Source organism: Anomaloglossus baeobatrachus, chromosome 7, assembly GCF_048569485.1.
Source record: "Anomaloglossus baeobatrachus isolate aAnoBae1 chromosome 7, aAnoBae1.hap1, whole genome shotgun sequence".
NCBI classification, from domain to species: domain Eukaryota; kingdom Metazoa; phylum Chordata; class Amphibia; order Anura; family Aromobatidae; genus Anomaloglossus; species Anomaloglossus baeobatrachus.
This window is the reverse complement of record NC_134359.1, coordinates 190,247,008-190,259,800: the sequence shown is the minus strand read 5'-3', so window position 1 is coordinate 190,259,800 and position 12,793 is coordinate 190,247,008. Positions and strand designations below refer to the sequence as shown.

Genomic DNA, 12,793 nt, shown 5'->3' with positions numbered 1-12,793 from the left:
GCAGGGGTGCAGGGTTGCAGGGGCAGCGCGGCGCGGTGCCGGATGGCACTGTTTTACTCACTCAGACAGAAAGTGTCAAAGTCTCTGGTAAACCAAACGGCCGGATGGATGGGTCCCGCAGCCAGCTGCAGTGTTTTTGTGCTCTCCCCAGACGGCTGATGGTGGCTGTCTTTTCCTGCACCTGTTAGAATGTTCTGACTCCTGTGGTTGGTATTGTGAGTCCTTTCCTGCACCTTCTTGTACGCTCCTCCTGTGCTCCGGTTTCCAGCTGGCTCCCCGGTTCGGTACCGGACGGGCCACCACCCTGTCCCGGCTACCTACGGTTCCACCAAGACTGTCTTCTCGGCTCCTGCAGACGGCCACTACCGTCTGCCTGGCTGGCTACACGAGGGCTCTAGGCTCCAACCTAGGCCCCAGTCTGCGTCTCCCTCTCTGCACACCTCCTCTATCTTCCTCTGCCTGGACTTGTCTGAACTTGTTTTCTGCCTCAGGCCAGCTAAACTCCTCGGTGGGCGTGCCCATCAGCCTCACTCCACCCACCTGGTGTGTCTGTCTGAACCCGAGGGAAGAAATCAGGTCTTACTGGGGATGACTGCTGTGAACTGCTGGGGCTGGGGTGTGTGTGTGTTGTTACCTGTTACCCCTGGCTAGTCCAGGGCATCACATTTAGGGCTATAGATACTCACTGTGCTGTTTGGTGACATGGTGTGTACCACATTCAACATGGACCAAAGGAAGCAAAGAAAAGAGTTGTCTTAGGAGATTAGAAAGAAAATTATAGACAAGCATGTTAAAGGTACAGGTTATAAGAACATCTCCAAGCAGCTTGATATTCCTGTGACTACGGTTGCACATATTATTCAGAAATGTAAGATCCATGGGACTGTAGCCAACCTTCTTGGATGTGGCCGCAGGAGGAAAATTGATGAAAAAAAATCAAAGATACAGATAATGTGAATGGTAACAAAAATGCCCAGAAAAACTTCTAAAGAGATTAAAGGTGAACTTCAAGCTGTCTCAGATTACACCATCCGTCATTGTTTGAGCCAAAGTGGACTTCATGGGAGACAACCAAGGGGGACACCATTGTTGAAAAAAGAAAACTATAAAAAAGCCAGACTGGAATTTGCCAAAATACATGTTGACAAGCCACAAAGCTTCTGGGAGAATATCCTATGGTCAGATAAGACAAAAATTGAACTTTTTGGCAAGGCACATCAGTCCTATGTTCACAGATGGAAAAATGAAGCATATCAATAAAAGAACACTGTCCCTACTATGAAACATGGAGGAGGCTCAGTAATTTTCTGGGGCTGCTTTGCTGCATCTGTCACAGGGTGTCTTGAACCTGTGTAGAGTACAATGAAATCTCAATCCTATCAAGGGATTCTAGAGAGAAATGTGCTGCCCAGTGTAAGAAAGCTTGGTCTCAGTCACAGATCATGGGTCTTGCAACAGGATAATGACCTGAAACACACAGATAAAAACACTCAAGAATGGCTAAGAGGAAAACATTGGGTTATTCTGAAGTGGCCATCTATAAGCCCTGACCTAAATCCTATAGAGCATCTTTAGAAAGAGCTGAAACATGGCATCTAGAAAAGGCAACCTTCAAACACGAGACAATTGGAGCAGTTTGCTCTTGAGGAGTGGGCCAAAATACCTGTCGAGAGGTGCAGAAGTCTCATTGACAGTTACAGGAATCGTTTGATTGCAGTGATTGCCTCAAAAGGTTGTGCAACAAAATGTTAAGTTATGGAGGGTACCATCATTTCTGTCCAGGCCTATTTCATGGGTTTTATTTCTTTTTTATTCTGTGGAAGCAGAAAAGCAATGTCTGACTTTCTTTGTTCGTTTTCATAGATTTTTTTATTTATTATTATTTTTGTCAGATTCAAGTTATTTTTGTGACCATTGTGGGTTTTTCCTTCATTAAACAAGATACCAGCAATTTTGACCACGTGTGTATAATGAGGCCGATGCAACCTTTAAAGCTCGCCCTCATACTTCCTGGCTTTGAGACACTTTCAAAGTGTTGACATCATTAGCATATGCTTCTAACACTGTCCAATATTATGCTGATTATAAAAAATTACAAAAAAAGCCACCAAATATTGCTGCATTGCGTGTCCCACAGAGAATAACTTGATAAGTCCTTGTTTAGATGAGATTCAGGAAATATAAAAGTGTGGGGAACTAAAGAACTACAATAAGGGTAACGTTATTTAGGACCAATTTCTGCCCATGAAAGTACAGTAGTTTTGTGATTTTAAAGCTAAGTGGAGGTCCCACTTAAAATTAAGGTTTAACAGGGATAGCTGCACCGCCTGGAGTCTTGAAGCTTACTGCCCACCTTTTATTCTCCACGTGCTCTGGGTTACACCACTCAGGTAAGACCTGTCTAATTTTCTGTAAGTGGGTGATTATGGAAATTATATATGTGCAGTTCTAACAGCTATTAAATAGGTTTGACTCTGGAAATATCTTGCATGGTTTAAAATTATTCTGTGAAACTTTTATCACTTATGCCAATGTGTGTGGATACATAGAATTTATACCTCATTAGGTATTTTTGTTGCATAAGTAGTAAATGTTACAATGACATTAGAATTTATTGCCACCAAACTGACCAAGTAAACAAAATGTCTTGGAATGCGCAGAACCTGTGTCTTTAAACAGTATCCAAATAATGAATGAGATGAAGTACTGTTCGAAGAGGGATAGTTTAGCAATTTGTAAGCCAGAATAGTAATATTAAAGGGAATGCATACTGTGTATTAGTTATTGGTTCTGCAGGGTATGGGTCTGGTTTAATTTTTTGATGCTACAAAATACACCCTGGTTCAAAACGTTCATGAAATGCATTGCTAATTTACTTATATCAGAAGTTACCAAATCTGGCATTAGGATGCACACATACCTATTACATCTTGTAGATTCTGTAAATTAGAATTTTTGTGACTAATATTGTTTCACACAACTTTGAAGACTTTTATGTGACTGTTCGGAATCATACATTTTTTCTTTTTGTTCTTGTTTGCATCAATTGGCCATTCATACTTTCTAATCATAATAATTCAAAAGTAATAAAATACGCTGAAATACTCTAAATGTTAGTTTATTATTTGATATAATTAGACAGTTCGCTGCTATTCAGAATCCAAAAGAAAACTTTGTAGTTCTTAGCTGGATCATTTTATCCTAACCCAAAAAATAATGGCACATGGAATTCATTGTTAAATTGATATAGCTTTTCTGTTATAATTCTATAATACTTTCAAATAGTTTGGAATATCAGAGTCATGAAGGTGAACGGAATAGAAGAATGCCATAGCACAGATCTTCTCCTTCACCAAAAGCTTACATAATGCCATATTTTACCAGTCACAGGCTAAATATCACCCCTCTTCTAAAGTTTGTAAACAGATGTAGCTTTCATTTAAAAAAAAAAGAGGCAGGGGGTATATAATTATGCCAACAGTAGCTTTAATTGTATTTTTATGTGCATTCTCATTGTTCATTATGAGCTCCTCTATAGATAAGGCTGAAAATGTGAGATAGCACCACTGGAATTAAAGGGACTGTCCACTACTAGAGAATTCCAACTTATTCAATTCATCACCCTAAATAAAATAAAAACTTTGTATAATCACAAGATTGACCTTCCTACAAATTTTGAATCCATTACGTTACTATGGCTCAAGATCAAGCCGAAGGCTTTTTGTAAAATAAACTCAACTCCTGCAACAGCGTCTTTACAGTGATGTTGGCCATTCCCAGAGGGATGTAAGTTGTTGTGTAATGTGCCGGCTGCAGCTAATGAGCAGACGCCAGTCACCTGCAGCCTTTATTATTATTTCAGAGTGAATTTAACTGGTGACAAATTCACCGGAACATGGACAATAGAGGAGGTGAGTATACACTGTCTTATTTACATTAGGGTAGAGACTTGATTAAACTGGAGTTGTCCCTTTGAAGGAATTTTCACCTCTTTCTATTAATTAATGCTTGATCTGAATGTCCTCTCAAAAGAAGCAAATTCCCATGGAGTCCCACTTTTCAGGTCATACGTAAATTAAAGCAAAGGGGTGAAAACCCATCTAATAAGTGGCATAAGCACTGGTAATTGTTCAGGGTCTTTCATACAAAAAATATAAAATGATTTATATACTCGACATAATGCCGTAATTGACATCATTAGCTACCAGAGGAAGACACAATATTTATTTTCACTGTTAAAAAAATTGGTTTGAAGGAAACTTGTCACTCAATTGATGCTGCCCAATCCACAGGCAGCATGAATCAGACCCTGGCTGCATGATTGTCAGAGTGTTTCAGGAAATCCATATTTAATTATCATAGATCAGACTAGTCCATAGCTACCCCTGGAAAGTTTCTCCAATGTGTATGTTGAAGCATTTCACAGAAAAAATATCTGGTGGCAATAATGCAGCCAAACTCTGATTTATGCCGCCGTAGTTTGGCCAGTATGAATCGACTGACAGGTTCCCTTTAACCTTACAAAAGTTAGGCTGTGCCACATTGCTAAGGATCCAACACACTGAAAACTAATTGCAAGCATTCAAATACAAATAGCTCAGTCTCATTTCTGAGTATTTATTATTTTAACAAATACATTAAAAAGGAAAAACTATATTAAGTGATATAAATAGTTTATTTACATTACAGAAAAACATCAAGACAATGTATACTATTTCAAATATATCCATACATAATCAAATATATCTGTAGTACATGTTTTCATTGGTGTAGATTACCACAAATGCAAGGCAACATGTGTAGGTCTTTTATCCTTGTCTTGACTAATATTAATCTAGTCCAAGGTCTCCTCTGGAAGTTTTGCCATTGTGGAAACATGCTTCAAATTAGCCGTGTCGATGCCCTCGTAGTGTTATCTGAACTGTAGTGGCCTGTGTTTTGCTTTTGCCTGTGGATACGATTGCTTCTTGGACATTTTCTGCAAGGCATAATAAACACTTCCTTAAATATTTAGTCTAGACCACTTGCAATGTATAAGTACATTTACATATCAAGTTATTAATCTAATATCATCCTTTTTCTTCTTTCTTTCAATAATTCTTAATTCAAATACCTAAAAGGCATCATATAAATAATATAAAACACTGACGAGTAAGAGAAGTAAGAAATGGTTTATAAATAAATAAATTAGGGTCTAAATAAATGGCAAGAATCGTTAGACTTTAGGTATGACTCTACTCAAAGCCAATAAAGAGAGATATTAAAAACATCTGAAAGAGAAGAGGTGGAGAGATTAAACTAATGTCACAAAAAAGTATGCATTTATTGCCTGAAAAAAAATCACAGTCCTCTTTGGGGCTCACAATCCAAATTTCCCATCAGCATGTATATGGAGTAGGAGACAAAACCAGAGCACCCAGAGGAGACTTATGCAAAGATGAGGAGAACATATAAATGGCTTGCAGATGTTGTCCTTAATGGGATTTGACCCAAAAATCAAAGCACTACGTTGCTACAGTGCCAAACACTGAGCCATCATGCTATGTCCTCGCTTATGATGTACTGTATAGTGCTAATCTCTACCACTTATTATCCTCTTTTATTCGTCATAGCACCATCCCATAATTACTTAGCATCCACTCTAAATATGTAAAGAGCCCTCTTGTCATTATATAGCATCCCCACGCATTATGTATGGTAATGTAACATAATACAGTGTTGTTTCTTATTTTAGCATCATCTCATTAGTACAGTGTCTTCTCTTACTATGGATAGTATCATTCTATTATTACATAGCATTGTTTTTTATTCTGTAAAGAATTATCGTATAAAACAAAATGTCCTCTCTTATTATGCATAATAGTGTTTATAAAGGGCAAGGTAAATAATTTTTTGCCGCAGTCTGAGGGCCTTATTTCTGCTCTCTGTCATTGTTTACAAAGTGTGCACCAGAGCAGATGTGTGTTCATCACATAACCTAAGACCCATGGTCAAGTGACATTTCACTTGACATTTGATACCCTCAGCATCTGATGTCTAACCTGTGATATGATATGTGAAATGGCCAGGGAAGACACTCAGTCTAAACTGCCTGGGTCCCTAACTACCATTAATCTGCTGCTGAGTGCTGACTGTAGAAGAAACACTGATTGACAATTAATTTATTTATTTATTTGTCAAACTTGTTTGCGACCCCTCTCCAAAGACTCAGAGCGGCTCACAACATATATTGGAAATATTATCCCTATTGGGGCTCACAATCTAGAGTCCCTATCTTTATGTCTTTATTTAGAGTCTGGGAGGAAACCAGAGTACCCGGTGGAAACCCACGCAAACACGGGGGGAACATACACACGCCTTGCAGATGTTGTCCTTGGTGGGATTTGAACCCAAGACCCCAGCGCTGCAAGACTGCAGTGTTTACCACTAATTAATGTGCCACACTAGCACGACAAAGCTGAGCAGTGGGATAATGTTGTTGAACCAGAACTGTCACTCACTAAAGAGTGCCTACGTCCTTCAATCAACAGCAAGGCATTAAAAAGGTTGTGAAGAGCTTTGCTAAGAGGCCTAAAGTGACATAACAATTTTTCATGTGGGTTTTTGAGCAGGTCTGCTCCAAAATATCCATGAAATAGAAATCAGCAAATGCTCAAACAATCTTCCTTTTGATTTCTATTTTAAACAATTAATTTTTTACGTTCAGATTTAAAAAAAAAATCATTACTGCGGATTTCAAAAAAGTCCAAATAGTTAAACAAAGGAAACATGCCATTTTTCAGTCATATTCCACTTTGAATATGATCCATACTGTACAGGATGTCTTTTGGAGCAATTTATTAGCATTTTCAGCTAAAAAAAGGCTCACATTTTATACATTGCTTAATGTGCTTAAAAAAAATGTCCAGAACCCTAAAAAATGCTACATAAAAAGTTCAAAATACACCTTGAAAAAATACATCAACAAAAGTAAAACATTAAAAAAAACACTTTAAGAAAAAAGTGGCAGTGTTTAAGGCCTTTGTCACACGTTCGTGCCTCCGGTACGTGTTTGGCAGTTTTTTCACGTACCAGAGGCACGTACACAAGTGGACATATGATTTCATAATTTTTTGGACACACGTAAGTATTTTGGAACGGAACGTGTGTCCGTTCCGTACTTACGTGTGTCCGTGTGTTTCGCACGCTGACATGTCCACGTTGTCTCCGGCAGCACGGGTGTCACATGGCATTCACCCGTAGCACACGGATGTAGTGTGGATGTGGTGCCATGTGACATGCGCCGGAGAAAAACGTGTCATTATTTTAAAATAAAAAAACAAATACCTCCACCAGCCCTTCAGAATCTTCCGCTCCAAACAGTTGCTGCCGGCCGCAGCTCGTTATGAGCTTGTTATGGATGTGGGCGTGCTGTCATGGGCTCTTATCTCCGCCCCTCCGCTCGGCCGAAAGCAGCATCAGTGGGGAGTGGGCGGGGCTGGAGCCTAAGATCAGAACACTGGACAGCGGAATCTACCACGTGAGTATGCAAATTACAGGTTCTCCGTGTGTTATCGTGGATAGCGCACAGAGAAGATACGTACTTACCACACGCAACACACAGGGAAAATATGTGTCTCGCAGCATGTGCGTGATTTCCACTTGAGTGTGGCAGAGGCCTAAGGCAGTTTTCACTTGAACACCTAGTTAGGTACGCCCACCCGACAAGAAACATTGTGTGCGCATATCCTCAATACTCAGAGCCACCTTTTTATATCACTGAGAATAAATAAAATAGTGAGAACCCCCAATGGGCATTAGTGGTGTTAGCTGTATACTATCACAATCCTGGGTCCTGATATTTGCAATCACAACCCCGATCTAAAGTAATGATCTTGACCTAGGTTAGGGTTGGATGGACATATTTTCTCTCATCCAAGAGAATTGGGTGGATTATGCAAATAAAATGTTTGATTAGAATATCTGTATAATGTGATCCAATTCTCTCAGATGAAAGCAAGATGGAGAAAATGTTTTCCTTTTTCTCTCCATTGTATCAGTCTGTGAAAATCGTACCGCACCAAGATGTCATCTGAGTGCTGTTGTTTGTTTTCCATGGACCCATTCACTTACACCTACAATCCATTAATTGGATCAATCTCGGACATGCTGCATTTTTTTGCCAGACTTGGCTTGATCCAAGGAAAAAAAATTGAAATATGCGTTACCCCAAAGAATTCGGTGCTGGAGAGAAGAAACGGGTTTAACACCACACTACCGCCAATAAGGGAAGAATTGTTGATTAATAATAATTTCTTTATTCCATAGGTCAACGCGTTTCTGGGATCCAGTCCCCTTCTTCAGGACCAAGAGAATCAATAATATGTCAATAATTCATATTGTTGATTTTCTTGGTCCTGAAGATGGGGACTGGATCTCAGAAACGCTTTGACCTATGGAATAAAGAAATTATTATTAATCTACAATTCTTCCCTTATTGGCGGTAGCACGGTATTAAACCCATTTCTTCTCTCCTGCACCGAATATTAATCTATGTGCTGCGGCAGCCGCCATTATAACTTATGCCTTAATAGGAAAGCCACAACCCTGCCAGGTGAGGGTTTTTCCTTCACACACCACTACTTTTAATCTGGTAAAACCCTATTGCGCTCTCTCCTCTTTAATTTTGCCCCAAAGAATACCAATGGTCTGAGTACAATCTGACTTTTTGTTGAATCACACTTCGACAGAAACTACTGTGGTGTGAGTGAGCCCTTATGGTGCTTTGTTAGGTCTTGATATAAGCAAGATTTAACAGGCTGCATCAATTAAAAATTTCCAAGTCTCATGTGCTGCCGTACAGAAATAATGTAGAGCATGAGATCAGCAATCAAAGAGAAACATTTTCAAATATCATATTTGAATTAAGCAAAAAAATCAATATAATTTCTAAACTTACAAAAAATAACAGCAAGAAAAAAAATAGCAAAAAAACCCCTTTTTCACCACTAAGAATATTTGGTGATGAAATTTGGTGTTGGCTAGTCAAGAAAGGCCTGAAATATAACTCACAAATAGTTTATTTCATACAATGAACACAGCAAAGACAATAAAAAAATTAAAAGAAGTTAAAAATGTGCCAAAATGCAGCTTGTTCATTAAACTAACAAGCAAAAAAGGAAATAAAAAGTGATCAAAAAGTCATATGTAAAAAAGTAAACCATTGAAAATGACAACTCATCCTACAAAAAGCATGCCTTCACTCATCTGTTACAGCAGAAAAATATGAAAAAAAAGTTACAGCTCTCAGAACATGGCAATAATAAAAAAGCTATATAAATGTTGCATCATTGCAATCATACAGAGAAGAAGAATAAAGGTATCTACCGTACAGTGAATGGTGGAAAATTAATTCCTTAATTTCTGGCTTTTGTACATTTTGCATCTGAAAAAAATCTGAAAAATAAGTAATAAAAATGTTATCTTGAAATTGTAACAAATGAAACCTCAACTCCTGCACAATTAAGTCCATCTGTCAGCCAAAATACAATAGCTGTTGGAATCTTGCAGCAACAACAAAAAATAAGAAAATTGTTTTGTGTGCAACAAATATTAAAAAACAACATAAGTCTGTCATCTTGGTATTTGTACTGACCGGAAGAATGAAGTTGTCTCATTACTTACACCACATGGGGCATGGCTTAAAAAAAAATAGTACAAACAATTGTTGAGCTGCTGTTTATTACTTCACTCTGCCTCCAATATCTTAGTAAAGGCTTGGGTCACTTATTTCAGGGCTTCTAACTATATTCCCAAAAAATGCAATTTAAACCTCTGATGTCGCAATTTAATGAAAAAAGGCAGACAGAGTCCCTTTAAACTCAATTTGGTCCGTGTTCTAGCAGCGTCCAGTTTTAGGCATCTTCTTAGCTAAAAGTGTGGTCAAATAAATTTATGTGCTTGCCTAAAAATACTGGAACCTGTTGGAACAAAAGCCAAGTTGAGTACAAAATGACTCCATTTGCCTCAGTATAATGAATGATTTTGTCTGAATCTCATTTTTGGGGATTCAGACTTAAACCCTGGTATACGTGCTATAAATGTTGGTGTATCCTTTAAAATGATCAAAAATTAATATGTATCCCGAAATGCTAGTAATAACATTTCCATCTCACCCTGCAAAAGCAAGCCTCCACTTAGGTTCATCATACATCAATGGAAAAATGGTGGATTTCCCCATTAGTGATAGCACTAAGTGACTAGAAAAGCGATATAGTAGCCCTGAATAAAATCCAGTGAAATTTGTGTTATTAAATCCAAACCTCTCTCCTCTAAGTGATACAGTTAGCATCCACATTTCACTGATGTATTTGGAAAAACCCAGTTCACAATTTAGAAGCTGGATTTTTCTAGAAGCCAAGGTTGGCATGATATATACTAAGTTGACATATTTGCAATTTTCTCTTTACACCATCTATTACATGCATTTTATGGAATCCACCTGTCTAGCCAAAATAGTCACTACAACAATAGATTAATTCATTAAGGCATAATAACCAAAAAATGGGTAACTTTTGTGATTTTCTGCTGTTCTGGCATGTTAGGGTGCCTGTAAATGGTTCATGAAAAACTATTATAGCAATTCTCCATTGAACGACTCAAATGTTTCTTGTCTTCTCTGTTTTTTGTTACCAAATAGTAGTTTTTGGTGTGGGACAAATTTCATGATAAACTTTGGTGCCTTTATTCTGTTATTGCTAATTGTGAAAATTAAAAAAATGCGCTATCGTTACATTTTAGTGGTGAAAATGTATTTTGTTATTTCCATGGTCTAATATTATAAAACTATGTGAGGTACATGAGGGTTCAAAATACTCAGTACAACATATGAATAGTGTAAATTCTATATTAGGGCCACGTATGCTTTTTTTTAATGTTATTTTGATGATTTGACACCTCAGGTGCCAATGGCATTAACAATGTACTGAAAGAAGATCTGCATTACAAAAGCCAACTGTGATCCTACAATTCCAATCCCTAAATTGTGCTTAAGGGTTCTCTCACATCTTTATATAAACACGACAAGCGCAGCTCTAAAGGATTTACTTGTGGAAGCCACTAGCGGGGATTTTGTGGGGATTTTCTGCAACTACAACAATCTTTTTCAGTAAAATTTAGGCTCCAAAAATCAAATAGCGCTCTTTCCTTTCCAAGCTTTGCTATGCCACCAAACATTATTCATTTTCAGACAAATACGAGTATTACCACATTCAGGAAAAACAGCATAATAAATGGTATGGTCCATTTGTCTTACTACACTTTGTAAAAATCAAAAATGTTGGGCAAAATTTAAATTTTACTGGAAATACATATTTTTTTTTATTTTCATGTAACAATGTTATAAAGTTCATCTGTTGGCTCAAATTGCTCACCACACCTCTAACTGAATTCCATGAGGGATTTACTTTCCAAATGAGGTCACTTTTGGGGAGTTTCTACTGATGTAATACTTCTTGGATTAAGCAAATGCAATATGGGGTTTGCCATCCGCAATTTATTCCACTTCCAAAAATAAAATACTGTTACTCACTTCCAAGATCGGCCATGTGCCCAAACATTTGTTTTCAACCTCAAAATGGGATAACACAAAAATCATTTGTGGGGTTCTTTTTATAATATCACTGCTTCTGATGGCTTGCTCACACAACCATATTAATTGGACGTGTGCCGTCTGATTTTTTTATCGGATAGCACTTGTTCCAATGATATTCAATAGGGTAGTGCTGATCAATGAGGTTTTTTTATACCAATTCAGCATGAGAAAAAAATTGCAGCATCCAAAGGAATCGAATCACAATATGATGACACTTGGCTCAAGTTTCACCAGAGTGTCATTAGCATAATCAATCCAATTCTCTCAGATGAAAATCTACGGGTGCATGACCCTAACCATAAAATTTCAAGTTTGAGATTAAAACAACATTTTGCTAAAAAAAATATTTCTCATTTGCAAGTCCAAATGTTATAACATTCTTGGAAGCCACTGTAGATTCAAAATGCTCATCAAACCACTAGATGAATTTTTTTGAGGGCTCTAATTTTTAAAATATTGTTACTTTTTTCTCAATTGATTTTGCACCTTGGTGACTATGCTAATATTACAAATCATCTGCAATCTATTCAAACTAAGTTTGCTCACCAAATATTAAATAGTACTTCTTCATTACCAAGTCCTGCCTTCATTAGATTTAACCACATGTGAGAAAAGCCCATGTTCAATACAAAATGCTTAACAATTTGAGACATTCCGTTTCTTCTTTTACATCTTGTAAAAATGACAAACTTGAATTTATATCAATATTTTAATAACGCACGCATAGGGTTAATAAATTTTCTAAATACAGTTTAAAAAAAGTTTGTGGGTACATTTTTTATATAGTATCAATATGGGGGGTTTCCAATTAACAATAATTAAGTCCCTTAAAAAACTGAATAGATCCATAAAAAGTAAGATTTGTAAAAATTCCTTGAAAAATGAAAATTGCTGGTACATTTTCACCCTTCTAGCATCCTAACAAAATGAAAGGAGATATTTAAAATGACAAGGGCATTTTAATAGATATTTGGCTAATAAATACTGTTTCATAACTAGGTTGTGTAGTATCTCGTTTAAGGGTGTAAACAAAGTTTAAAAATAGCTATTTTTTTTAAATTACATTAGATTTCAGATATTTTCAGTAAAAATGCAAAACATATCAACTTAAATGTACCACTAACAAAAAGAGCAATGTGCAATGAAAAAAAAAATAGAATC

The 12,793-nt window shown here is 37.2% G+C and overlaps 1 protein-coding gene across 2 annotated transcripts in view; it reads right to left on the bottom strand.

Moving 5' to 3' along the window:
- Positions 1 to 3,102: 3,102 nt before the first annotated feature.
- Positions 3,103 to 12,793, bottom strand: part of TMEFF2 (transmembrane protein with EGF like and two follistatin like domains 2) — a 1,330,598-nt gene continuing 1,320,907 nt past the window's right edge. For both annotated transcript variants that reach the window (XM_075319057.1, XM_075319058.1), the window contains one exon: positions 3,103 to 4,978. In XM_075319057.1, the coding sequence (XP_075175172.1) occupies positions 4,882 to 4,978 (97 nt within the window). In that variant the 3' untranslated portion in view covers positions 3,103 to 4,881. The remainder of the gene's footprint in view (positions 4,979 to 12,793) is intronic.